We start from the raw sequence: 14,491 nt of genomic DNA on the forward strand, positions 1-14,491 counted from the left end.
ATTATTTATATTAATTGTTAAAGGGTACATATTAGTGTGTGTTTATGTACTGTTCAAAAGTGAGGGGTCAGTAAGATGTTTTTTTTTTTTATATTGCTGAAAAGGCTGAATTTATGTAATCAAAAATACAGTAAAAACAGAAATATTGTGAAATAATATTGCAATTTAAAATAACTGGTTTTTTTATATACTTTTAAAATGAAATTTATTTCTGTCATGCAAAGCAGTCTTCAGTGTCACATGATCCTTCAGAAATCATTCTAATATGCTGATTTTCTGTTAATATCTATTTGAAATAGAAATCTTTTGTAATGTTATCAAATCAATTCATATATATATATACACCATATTCAAAATGAATAATTCCCTGTAGAATCATCCACATATAGACTGATACATATCTATGAACACCAAGGCTCGGCTCAGCTTAGCTTAAGTGTGTGTCTTTGTGCAGTGTTCAGGTGTGTGTGTGTTTTGCTCTTGAAGGACACAGGTTGGCACAACAGCCAAAGAAGAGGAAGGGCAGGAAGCATGAAATGAACCTGTCTGAGCTGTTCTTAACTCAACACACACACACACCCCTCTCCATCAGACAGTGCTCTTTCTCAGTTGTCACTCTCTTTAGATGGGAGCGTGCCGCTTTGCTCTAGCTTGCTTGCCTTTGAAGCAGCCCGGAGGTGAGGGCTTTTACAAATCATTTGACAAGAATGTGCCACACTTATGAAGTGATATGTGACTTCAAGGTGTTTAGCTGTTGTGTGTTTGAGTGTGGAGATAAAGCTTGTAATTGGCTGTGTGTTTTTGGTAGCAGCTTCTGGTGGACGTCTCCAGTCTTGTTTAGTCTTGGATGTTAGTCATGATGATGTTACACAAGTATCAAGCTTTGAGTATGCTGATGATACACATCTCTTGTATTCTTAATTGGAGCTGTTGCCCTTTGTCTTCCTCATTATTATTATTATTATTATTATTATTATTATTATTATAGTTTTTTTCTGTTTGCTTAGTTTTGTTTTCTCTAAGTTTTTGTTTGTTTCTTATTTGTTTGTTTAATGTCATTTTATTTTTTATATTATCTTACTTTGTGTAACATTGTGTAATACATAATTATTTAGAGCAAAATTTTATACCAATAAGAAGTGAATAAATAATTCATATTAAACATTTTGGGAGTTGTTGCAGTCATAGCTGGTTAGGACACATGTAAGGTGGTGAGTAAACAGTATACAACCCCTTGCTGGCTTACTAAGTGTCTTAAATAAAACACTTTGAAATTTGGTCCAGCAACCAGTTCTTCCTCAGAATTGCTCGCTGTAGCAACCTGGTACATTGTAAGTGTGTCTTTGACTCTTAGGGGACTGATAAAGCATCCTGAATCACGGAAATTGCATAAATCCAGCCAATCAGATTGTAACTTGTTTTGGGAAAGATGTCCCAGACTGAGACAGCTTTTAACAGTAAATAAGCTCAGGTTTTACTGTGTCTTAGTTTGGGAGGCCAGTGTAAATGATTTCTGCCATTTCCTTGTGGGGACATATTTATAAACATAATCAGGTTACATTTATTGTTTTTGTTCCTGTTTGATTTGCTAGAAAAGATTTGCTAGGCTTATGGTTTGTGCGAGCCCAAAGCGTGTCAGAGAGCACAAATTTCATCCTCCTTTTTAGAGGCAGAGATGTCTAGAGAAGCAATAGCTCCTTCATAAACTGTGTAGAGCCTGAATTACATTGGCAGATACTGTTTCATAAGGTTGTGTGATTCTTTTTTTTTTGTGGACAACACAAGTACAAAACTATTTGAGAAGCCGTGGCTTCCTCATCTAGCTCGCTGAAGTTTCAGAGTGTCGGATGAGCTTTTCTCACTACCTGAGTGTGAACCTCAAATGAAGTGATAATTCAGGACAACAGTCTGATTTCAATCAGCTTCCTTTAGAGAATAGCTAGCTCACAGCTCACCTGGAATTCATTAAGCTTATTGGCTCTTTGTTTGATCTGATAAGATGCATCTTGTGCTCTTCTGCTCTGTCAGTGGCACTGGCCCTCTACCACCAGGCTTTATCTATGTGTGTTTGTGTTTTTCAGTCTTTCTAATACAAGCAAGACTTATGAAGTACAGTATCATGTCTATATTATTGACTGGGGCCCATATGGGGCACAGCCTCATTCAAGAGTGGCATACAGACCATAATAACTAATATTAATAATAATAATAATTATATGATGATGATGATGTTGATAATTAAACAGTTAATCAATGCAGATTTTAATTAAGTAAATATTTTAACCAGTAAGTGATTTTTTTCACTATCAATATGAACTGACTTTTAGGTATTAATTAAAAATACTAATTAAAAAAATAAAAATAAATAAATATTTCAACCAGTAAGTGAAGTACTTAATAAATATTAATTAGTTTTTACACTACTAATATAAACTGACAAGTATTAATAATAAAAAAAAATTAAAATAATTAAAATAAAATAAATATATCAATCACTAAGGGAATTAAAAGTAATTGCTTAATAAATCTCAATTAAAACGCTGACATTTTAGTATTAAAGGAGTCACCAGATGCCCGTTTTCCACAAGTTGATATGATTCTTTAGGGTTTTCATGAAAAGTCTAACATACTTTCTCAATGGTGGTGTAAAACAACACCCTTTTTACCTTGTCAAAAAAAAACTGTTCACAGCGACCCGTTTTGGTGCCTGTCCCTTTAAATGCTAATGAGCTCTGCTCACCCCGCCCCTCTCTTCCGTGGGGTGACGAGCAGATCTCTGAGGCTGTAAACTTTACCTGCAATTAGCCACTGAACTTGCTAACTAGCACATTATTAGGAAAGGTGATTTGTAAATTCATAAAAAAACAACCTTATACTCACTTCTTCTGGAGGTGAAGCTGGATCACTAATGATTTGTGCGAACAGAGTAGATTTAGGTAGATCGGGGACACATTCCCTTCGAAAACAAATGTAATCCACTGCGTCTTCAGCGGCTCAGATGTCGGGAGTAAATGACAACTGCTATGTTCATTATTACTTCCAACAACAGAACACCTCAATCGCTTAGGAGACAATCTTGTCTACTCCTGCTCTGGCGTCGAAACAATGGCGGACTGTTGACAGCTCACTCAGGGCGGGTCTACGTTAAAACGCCAGTGTCAGCCAATAGTTGTGGCAGGTGCCTGTGCAGAACTATGTCACTCTGCCAAGAAGTTCAGAATAGCCTGATCTTATAAGTGTTATTATTATTATTTTGGATTTTTTTTAAAAAACGCTGGGTGGATTTTTATCATTATAGGGTGGTTGTGTACACACAGCCAACACACATTTATGTTCAAACAACATGTAAAAGTGAATTTTTTATCTGATGACCCCTTTAATAATTAAAAAATTATATCTAAATGGTATATATAATATACTGTATAATACAGTGTATATATAAATGGTTAGTTCCAGGGGGGAGTTAGGGGGTGTGCCCGAAGCGAAAGGCACGGAAAACAAATAGCAATTGCTAACGGTTGCCTGTAACATTAAAGTACATCAAATTTCACTTACCACGCAAACAGAGTAAGGAGAGATGACTGAGGACGATGGTGAATGATTTGCAGATCCTGAGCACCACTGACAATCTAATCTTGTGAAATGTGTGGTAAGTACTGCCGCGCCATAGTATAAACAGAGTACGTGCCATCGCGAATCTCGAAAGTGAAACTAAAAAGCGATTGTCCATTCAAAAGCAGTTCAATGCCAGGCATAGGGTTCCCTCATGGGCAGTTTAATTACCCAATGATATAATGTGATGGCATCATCTATCGGCCCAACCATATATTGCAATAAAATTTACTTTATTGATTTAAAGAAGTATGAGTGACCCCTGCTGGCAACCTGAGTGACCCCTGATACAACGCCCTTCCCCAGTCAAAGAAACTTTTCTCATGCGGAGATGTTGAAATGTATGCACGTGTGTGGAAGCCCACAGTTTCCAAAGCGAGGAGGGAATATTACTTTACTTATTAGTTTCAGGTATGATTCGGTCCATCAGTTTACTCTGTAATGACGCTTGCGAACTTGCGCTGTGCCACGAATCGGTCTATTTTAAACTAAAAACAGAAGTTTACTCATCCTGAAAGACAAGCAGATGTACTGTATATGTGAGAATCTGAGAGAAAATATCATATGGTGTTGAAAATGAATAACACAGCGGATGAGAAGAGTTCCTATTCTCTGTTTTTATTTGAGCTCCATAGGGCCTGGAACATTCTTTTGCCATTTACTGTTGCTGTCAGGAATACGTTTTAGCGGAAGGAAAGCATTTAACGAACTTACTTAAAAATAAATACCTTAACAATGCCCTTCAGCCGTGACTTATTCACAATACAGCACAGCCTCTCGTACCTTATTTCTTACACGAATAACAAATGATCACAAACCTATTTGTCTTTTTAGGAGCCTTAGTGTATAATTATTTATTTTCCTATTTTAATTTACTAATGTTTTTCCATTGTTGCTTAATTAATATCCGGTATGTAGATAGGTTGTTGTGATATGTTTGTGATGCTGTATGGGACCCTGGAGGTGTTTCTGTTTGTGCTCTGATATTTACTCAGTGTTCAGATTCTTTTTTCCACTCCTTTTTATCCTCAGCGTTCCTGTCTGTAAATATACAGAAGGGATAAAGCACATTTGAACTTCCCCAGAAGATCTCTCAATGCAGCCATAAAAAACCCCATCAGCTCAGCTTACATTCATAAGTACAGCATTTTGTTGTGTAAACGGATCCGCAAAGCAGGGTTTACATGAAAGATGATGCATTTACATAAATAAAATAAAACTTTTATTCGCTATCAAAGGAATCCAGCTGTTATAAATAAAACATTAATAATATTATTCACGCTATTTGGTATCTTCAATCCTACAGAGACCCCTAGGTCTGGATTATGGTGAAGCTGAAGATCTGGATCCAGATCCAAGGGGTTTTTAGGGGCAGGTGTGTAGTCCTGACATTGGACATGTTCAGCTTTCAGCCATGTTAAAAATGCGCATACATTGGCCAGTTTGTGCGCAAAGCTTAGTGTACAGTGTACAGAACATGAATAATTCACTTTGTTTGACAGCTGGATTGAAAATAAGGGGAGCCATTGGAGACCGTATGTGAGAGCGATCCGCAGAGAATCTTGTGTTGTGTAGAAACCAAAGGAGGATTTTGGGTAGAGCCGCCCAGCAGGGGGATGTGATCTAAAACCCCATAACCTTACTTAGCCTGCCAATAAAATCTCCAATTATTTACTGTTTTGCATACAACAGAATTTGCTTTTGAGAAGTCTAGTGCAGAACAACACATTCACACAGGTTTGGAAACACAGACGTCTGTGTTGTGAGTGTATGCGGGTGTAAAGGCTGTGATGGCCGGCTCTAGTCTATAGATATTCTCTATCTTTGGCAGGGTATGATGTAATGGAGATGAAATATGTTTTCTGACACCACCAACTTTTAAGCATCATTTTAACAGTCAGAGCCTCTTCGAACAACAAACTCTCACAGTCTCCCTTACTTTCTGCTTTCGCTGTTATTTACCCTTCACCTTCATTTCTGTTCTGTCCTTGGAGACTTTTCAAACGAGTGGAGTGTGTAACAGCTCTGGAATTAAACTTGTCGGCAATGTAGTTTCCTGAATATATTGCAAACTGTAACAGATGCGGCTGTTAAGGATGGACGCTGGTACATGGATAGCGACAGCTATCATGCACATTCATGATTTTAACAGCATATAATTTTCATTATTAAATCATTACCAAACATTATATAATGCTTAATAGATCATTACTTGATATATATTCAAATAGCTACAAATATGAGATGTCATTGAGGATGTTTACAAATGAACTATTAAACATTACATAATGATTAACAGATCATTAGTTCACATAAATTAAAATTAGTGCTGTCAAACGATTAATCGCATACAAAAAAGTATTTGTTTGTATAATATATGTGTGTTCTGTGTATATTTATTATGTATATATAAATACACACATAAATACACATGTATGTGCATATCTATATTTATATTCATATAATTTATATTATAATTAAATATATTTAATATATAAACATTCTGAAATATATACATTCATGTATGTGTATTTATATATACATACCCATACATATATTATGTAAACAAAAACTTTTATTTTGGATGCGATTAATCGTGATTTAATCGTTTGACAGCACTAATTAAAATTTTTAAATGTAAAGATTAACTTTAAGTGAACGTTAATTGATTGCAATGGTGATCAAAATGTAAAAATGAGCATGGATAAATTTATATCATGCATAATTACAATTTTGACTGACTATTAAATATTTTAATATCTTCAATAATATTAAAGTAAAAAATATATTATTTATTTTTTTTGCAGTCGCCACTAAATGTCAGAATTCATGTATGGGCATATAGTACTAGGTGTGATTCATAACAACAAATATAGTATAAATATATGGTAACACTTTAGTATAGGGACTAATTCTCATTACTAGCATGCCTATTATTAACATATTGGCTGTTTATTAGTACTTACATATTGTGCATGACCATTTTCTACATCCCTAATCCTACCCAATACCTAAACTTAACAACTACCTTACTAACTGTTAATAAGCAGCAAATTAGGAGTTTATTGAGGCAAAAGTCATAGTTAATGATTTGTTGATAGCGAGAATCGGACCTTAAAATAAAGTGTGACCAAATGTACAATAAATAAATATAAATAATAGTAGCCTAACATTTATGTAATGTTCATCAGATGCTTATGTGGGTTGTGGGCAGCTGGCAGTGGTGTGATGTGAACTGAGGTTCACCGCCGACGTGTCTCATTCTCCATCTGGAAGCGGTGCGCATGCTCACAGACGGCTCCAATGTGTGAGACTCACACAAGCCTGACTGATCACAGGCGGATTTGCCTCAACTTCCTCAAAGTTTGATTCTCTCATGCTATCAGTGGGGGCTATTTGATATTGTTGCTGTTTTCTCAGAAAACAGGTGTCTTTTACAGAGAAAAAAGACTGTTTATTTGAAATAATGAAGCTGGGTTTTGCCAGGCTTGTCTTGTTGTATGTGTGCAGGCCTGTTGTCCTGTTAAATCTGTCTTTGAGCTGTTGCCAGTTGCTGAGAAATGTCTTCTAAAAAGTCATATAGCAGATGTTATTTTTAGTCATTATTGATGAAGACTTGATGAAGATGGGCTGGGGAAAAAACAGGGAATGGCATTGGGAAATGACCTGAAACAGAATCAAACTAGGCTTTCTAGGCTTTCATAACATATTTATGACTATGTACGTTTTTAAATGTGATATTCTTTTATAAGTGCCAGCATTTATATACGAGCAGTGAAAGCTACATTATGCATGCCGCCGTTGGTTGGTTCATGTTAGCAGAGGCTCAAGACACTGTGTACAGCGTGTTAAATCATCTTGACTGCTCTCTCGTTGCGTGTGTGCATGGGAAGTTGTCTGATTTTCAGATTAAAGCTGATTTCAGCAGTGATATAAGCAGCTACTGCTTACTGCCTTGAGCTTTCAATGGACATAAGAGCTTTTCGTGGCTTTTTTTAACTGCTTGAAAATGACTTTATGTATAGTTTTCTTTTCTATGTCAGTGTAAATCCTTTATCATTTAATAGTGCTTAATAGTGTGTATGTTTGTGTATTTATTTGTTCATGTATGTATGTATTTATACATTTATTTTAATCTCTCCTTCCTGGCAGTGTGCATAAGTTTGTTTTGTTTTTGTTTGTTTTTTTGTTCCTTGAAGTGTGCATATGTGGAAGCCCGATTCTGCCACTGAATAAAAAATAAAAAAAGGTTATTTCGACTTTATCTCACCATTCTGACTTTTTCACAGAATTTTGAGATATAAACTCGCAATTGCTAGTTATAAAGTCAGAATTGCATGAGATAAACTCGCAATTGCGAGTTAAAGTCCAGTTTTGAGGGGGGAGGGGTGGGGCCGGATATGTTCTCAGAATTCTGATAAAAAAAAAAGTCCAAATTGCAAGAGAAAAAGTCAGAATTGCGAGTTTGTATCACGCAATTATGAGAAAAAAAGTCAGAATTGTGAGATAGTCGCAATTACCTTTTTAATTTTTTATTCAGTGGCGGAAACGGGCGTCCATATGCATATGCATGTTCATTAATGAGGTTTTTTTTTTTTTTTTTGCTTTTTGTTTTGTATTATTCTGCTTTGCTTTGCTTTGTTTTGCTTTTTGTTTTGTTTTGCTTTTTTGTTTTGTATTGTTCTGCTTTCCTTTCCTTTCCTTTGTTTTTGTTTTTCTTTTCTTTTTGTATTGTTTTTTCTTTGTTTTGATTGTTCCTTGCAGCATGCATAAGCTCATCAATCAGTTTGTTTGGGTTTTTATTGTTTTGATTAGTTTAGTTTAGTTCCTTGCAGCATGCATACGTTCATTAATGAGATTTTTTTTTTAAGTTTTGTAAGGATTTTTTCCCTGCCTCTGTCACCTTTAGCTTATTCACTAGCTGTATAACACTATACTCTGTGCAAGTAGAATAATATTTATTTAACATATACTATCTCAAAAATATTTTCCAGTTAATGATAATAAAAAATGCTTTAATACAGTGACCAAAATAAATATTTAAATTGAGCAAATTGCGTATTGTCTTTATAATATTATATTTACTGTTTGTCTCAGGTAGCATAGATGAAAATACATAACTTTTTTTTTTTTTTTAATTGCACTAGCATATAGAGAACCTAGAAGGTCTTTTAAATTTGACTAGTGGTTCAAGCAGAAGTGATTTTAAGCATTAGCGGCACACTATAAAACTTTCATCTGTTTTTACATCTACTGCCTGTCTGTCTGCTAATTTAACCTCCCACAGCTCTGTGTGTGTTCACACTGAAAAATTACAGTTTAGAATACAATATGCCCATGAGTGTTAATGCAAGAAAGACTTAGACATGCAATTATGCTGCCGAACAAGACAAATTGAAGGAAATAGTCAGTTAATACTGTACAGGGAAGAGAGAGTGTGAATGAGGAACAGGATAACAAAGGAATGAGAGAGAGTCTGAGGGAAAACGTGTCATGGGAGCAAATGAGTTTGAGATGGACGGCATAATAAAGTGGAACAATGACATGGGGTCAATCAGATTTTGGCCCAGAGAGATAAAGACGAGGGCATGGGAGCAAATGAGAGCAGGAGTCAGTGACATTGATCCAGCCAATAGCGGTGCTCTAGCACGATGACATCACAATGATGGGCGGGAGCGGAAGGGAGGGGATCCCTGTGGTGAATACATAACTGTTTTACTCTGTGCTGATTACATGTCAGGCTTTCTTTATTTGTTTGTTTTTTGTTTGCCTGCATTTGGTTGCAAGCTGAGAGGGGAATTCACTAAGAATGCATGACGCCAGCTGATAGTGCCATGTATTTGCATGTATTAACTTGCATTTGCATACAGTATATGTGCATTTCTAATATTCTTTCAGTGCATTTAGCACTGGATTGCATGGATTCATTCTTTTTTAAATTAATTGTAGACCTATACATTATGCAAGCCTCAAGTGTGCATGAAAAACTGACTTGAACACAGGTAGCAGACCATTAATGTGTATTATACTGTATATGGAGCTTTTACTGGTCCAGGTGTTTTGTGATGTTATGCAGCAATACCGCTTTAGTCATGCTGCATAATATTCAGTCAACCTGATAAAATGTTGATTTACGCACACAGATACACACACGCGCGCACACACATACACACTGACAGCATGAGATGACATTCACCGATGTGTGAACACATCAAACTTTGTCAGATAGTGTTGGTAGCTGATGCTTTGCTGTGGACTGTGAAGGCAATATTTGCTTGAAATCAATATAGTAGTTCAACAGCCTCTCTCTCTCTCTCTCTCTCTCTCTCTCTCTCTCTCTCTCTCTCACACACACACTCATCCACTTATGTTTTTACACTGAAACTCTACCAAGTATTATGTATCTGATTTATTAGGTCATTAGAATTCTCGGTGTATCTGATATCATCGGTTTGAATGTCATTTTACACTATAATTCTGGCAATTTTCAAAAATGTAAACCCTGAATGGGTTTATTTTGCGATAATGATTGGCTGAAAGTGCATTATCCTCTTATCCAAATGACATGGCAGTTTACTGAATAAAAGATGAATAGACATTAAATATCGATTGGAGCTTATTTTATGTGACAAGAAGGACAGTTTGGAGCAATACAGGCAATATCAAACTAGCGCAGCTATGTACGAAATCAGTTGCCTGGGTCAGCATTCAATTAGTGCCATCAAGTATTGCACAGAGCCCTGCATGCAATAAGAGATCATTAGAGCTCTTTCGAATATCTGATGTGATTCTTTTGATTTTTTTTTTGCATTATTTAATGATAATGTTGTAATTTTGTTTTATTGCTCATTCAGAAATGTATTTAACCAGCATTATAGTCTACAGATTTAAAATTATTTACGTTCTTTCTTTTTTTATACTCTATAATTTCTTTAATAATGTTGTCTTTCTAAAATAAAATAAAAAAGCAACATTAATTATTGACCCCAAACATTTGTATAGACTTAGAAAAAAGTAATACTTTTAGTTAGCAAGGACACATTGATCAAAAGTGATCAAATGTGAAAGTAAACACATTTATAATGTGATAAAGGAACATTATATTTATCAAAGAATACAAAAAAATATCATGGTTTGTTTCTAAAATATTAAGCAGCACAACTGTTTTCAACATTGATAATGATAATAAGAAATATTTCAAATCCACATATTAGAATGATTTCTGAAGGATCATCTGACACTGAAGACTGATGCTGAAAATTCAGCTTTGCATCACAAGAATAAATTATATTTTACTTTACATTTAAATAGAATATAACAAAATATTATCATTTTAATTTGTAATAATATTTTGTAATATTACTGTTTTAATCAAATACTGTAAATGCAGGCTTGGTGAACTTCCTGTAGATGTACGGCATAAACATAAGCCATGCAGCATTATATTTTGCGATAACATAACTTATATGGCCATTTCTCAATTAAATAAACAAATAGATAAATGGACATGAAATATTTTGGATTTTAAATGTATTATTTTAGAAGAGAGTGTAGGGATATGAAGAAATGAAACTAGTGCAGCTTTGTAGAATATTGGTTACTTGCACCAGAGGTCATTTATAGAAACAAAATATTAATTTAACTGAAACAAGAGAGCTGTTGCAATAATAAATAACCGATATCAGATCATTAGAATTATTTTGTGAAGTAATCTGATTATTTTGCATTATTTAATGCTGATGTTGTAATCTGTTGTATTGTTCATTGATAAATGTGTTAAACCGGCATTATATAGCCTATAGGTTTGATGCTTGAAATGCTTAATCACAGCACTCATCTAACCTCTCTCTCTCTCTCTCTCTCTTCCTCTCTCTCTTGCATCTCCCCTCCCCTCTCTCCCTCTCTCTCTCTCTTTCCCTGCGCTGGTGTGTGTGTGTGCGCGTGTGCAGCAGCTCCCCGTGTGTGTGTGTGTGTGTGTGTGCGTGAGGGAGGCACTATGCAGTCGGAGCTCCACACACACAGAGCATGCCTGTGAGTGCGGGCTCGGGCAAACATGAGCCTTCCCAGCCCAGAGATCGTCCACAGCAGCAGCCTGAACTCCCGTCTGAGCCCCCCTCTGCCCTCCCCCTCTCCTCTCTCCCTCTCTCGCTGCCTCTCTCTCTCCCTCTCCTCATCTACTCTCGCCCTGCGCAGCCTCTTCCCCGCCACCTCTCCAGCACCAGCCGGGGGGACATCTCCCGCTCTCCGCACGCCGACGTTTGCCGAGCGCCGGCCGGCCCCATGGAGGAACCCCAGGGCAACACACTGGTCGTCCGCATAGGCATCCCTGACCTGCAGCAAACGGTGAGTTCTGTCAGCGCTCCAAACTCTCTCTCTCTCTGTCTTCTATTGCCTTTCCTGTTCTCTTTTCTTTCAAGCATGCACTTGATTGTTCTCTTTCTTTTTGTACCTTTTTATCCTCCTCGCTCTTTTTGCTCTTGAACGCAACCCGTCTTCATTAGTGCAACTGCGGCGGACTTTGAAAACTGGGCACTTGGAGAGAGACGGAAAATCAAAGGTAGATACAGTGACGGGCGGGTTATTGGAGCTTTACTGTAATTCACAGGGACTTTTTCCCGCCTGTCGTGAGGCTGTCAGACTTGTCAGTTTGGTTGCAGCGTATTGTACCGTGTCCCCAGGGCCCTCTGGAGCGACATATGGTGCTGATGGATATGAGAGCGCCGTGTTGAAGTGCAGTTACTCACCTGTTTCTTTTGGACAGATACAGGTGTTACAGTTGCAGGTGGAATATTTAATTTAATAATTTTTTTCCGGTATTGCACACACTGAAGCCAGGATTTGGAGGCGTACTTGAACTTTGATTGCATATGAGCATGGCTTTCATTTATTTTAATTCTTTAGGTTAGTTGTGACATGTTGAGGGCATTTAAACGTGTCATTCAATTTCAGTGAGAACTGGCGCTTTTGATACAGGACAGGACGAGATAAGCATCTGTTTCCAAATTTTTTCTTGTAGTACCGGGTGACAGCTAAACATTAGCATTCCCAATACAAATATACTATACTTATGATATATACACTGTCGTTCAAAAGTTTGGTGCCGGTAAGATTTTTTATCAACAAAGTCTCTTATGGTCACCACCAAGGCTGCATTTATTTAAGCAAAAATACAGTAACAGTACAGTAATATTTTTATAAAAAAAAATTCAATTTAAAATAAGTTTTCTGTTCCAATATATTTAAAAATATAATTTATTCATCTTATGCAAAGCTGAATTTTTTGCCTCATAACTCCAGTCTTCAGTTTCACATGATCCTTCAGAATTATTTAATGTTGAAAACAGTTGTGCTGCTTAATATTTTTGCGGAAATCGTTTTTTTTTTTTTTTTTATAGAAAAGAACAACATTTATTTAGAAGTATTTTTAATGGTGTAAATGTCTGTACTGTCACTTTTGATTTAATTTAATGCACCCCTGCTAAATATCTTACTGACTCTAAGCCTTTGAATTGTAGTAAATGTTGCTTGCTTGCTTGCTAAAAAAAAAAAAAAAAAACCTTTAATTGGAATACACAGCTAATTCTGAATGGATGTCAAAGGACAGTTGCTAATAGAGCCATGCTAACTATCCAAACCTTGACCCCTTGGAGCTGAGCAGGGATTGTGGGATTGAGAGCAGTGTAATGTGAGACCTTCAAAAATGCTTTATACCTAATAATAATAATTTATAACCAAATAATAGGCAGCTGCCAGCCAATGGCTGTAAGGATCTCAAAACGTCTCAAAATTTACCAGTAGTGCTGTAGCTTCTGGTTGGTTCTATATTCTAACATACATTTAAGCCCAATTTCAAATGCAATTTCTGCACTTTAATTATAGCTCAAATATGGTTGGGCTAACAAAAGTGTCACTTACACACAATTACAGCAATTACAAAAATGTACATATATCAAAATGCCTAAAGTGTATGTATGATGATTGAATTGACTGTTTTGAAAGCAATCATTGACCATGCTGAAGGCAACCAAATGTGGCATATCTGTGGTGTTTTGACCAGTGTTTCCTTTTTTAGCCAGTGACCTCCATTGGAAATATGCTGAGCACGGGTCCTGACACAGATGAATATGACAGTTGAGTAGAAACACCTACTAGTGACCAACAGTAACTGGTTAGTCATTAGTAGCTCATTGTGGGTGGGTTTATTTCTGTTGGGTTATGGATGGTCCTTGTCCACTTGTTCAGGTTCCAGTCTGAGGTTTAATTGTTTGGATTGAGATGGAGCTGATGTTGGATTCCAATAATATTCTAGATTGGGGAACCAAATGGAAAAGTTGAAATCCACTTTTTGGATTGATGAATACTGTGAATATTGTGTGAATCTATGTATGTAGCCCTGGTTGAGTTTGTCATAAGAAGGTATATTGTATGTTTCTCAGCCTGTTTAGTTGATTCCTTTGGTGCATTTGATGCCTGTGAAGTGAGTAACTGCAGTAGAATGAGTGAGCATCAGATCAATGGCTCATTCTGCCTGTCAGAAATGTGTTTCTTCTCGAATCTTTCATCCTCGCTCTCGGTGAGTTTGTATTGGTGACCATGCATGCATTAGTGTGGACTTCTGGTTGCATATGAGTGTGCAAGTGTGTGGTGATGTGTCAGAGCCTCATTAAAAGCAGAAAGCCATAGTGTTAACGAGCCCTGTCCTTTAGCAGGGCCCAAGTCTCTATGTTAATAACGAGAGGTGAATGAGAGCAGAGGGAATGTATTAAATGCCAGATTTTCACTGGTGCATCCCACCGCCGCACGCCTTTCAAATGCTAACTCGCACCCGCAAAATCCTGATAGTATCTTTGGGAGCATTATAATCCAAATAAACAATATC

General features: G+C 36.5%; 1 protein-coding gene across 4 annotated transcripts in view; it reads left to right on the forward strand.

Annotated features, from left to right (window-relative positions):
• The window catches only part of LOC306888429 (SH3 and multiple ankyrin repeat domains protein 3-like), a 211,001-nt gene that overhangs the window by 10,992 nt on the left and 185,518 nt on the right, over positions 1–14,491 (forward strand). For all 4 annotated transcript variants that reach the window (XR_013785750.1, XR_013785751.1, XM_079446722.1 and 1 more), the window contains exon 2: positions 11,562–11,955. Coding sequence is in view for 2 of the 4 variants with exons in the window: in XM_079446722.1 (XP_079302848.1) it covers positions 11,638–11,955 (318 nt within the window). In the remaining 2 variants the exon portion in view is untranslated. The remainder of the gene's footprint in view (positions 1–11,561; positions 11,956–14,491) is intronic.

This window comes from Barbus barbus (genome assembly GCF_936440315.1).
Source record: "Barbus barbus genome assembly, chromosome: 22".
Classification (NCBI taxonomy): Eukaryota; Metazoa; Chordata; class Actinopteri; order Cypriniformes; family Cyprinidae; genus Barbus; species Barbus barbus.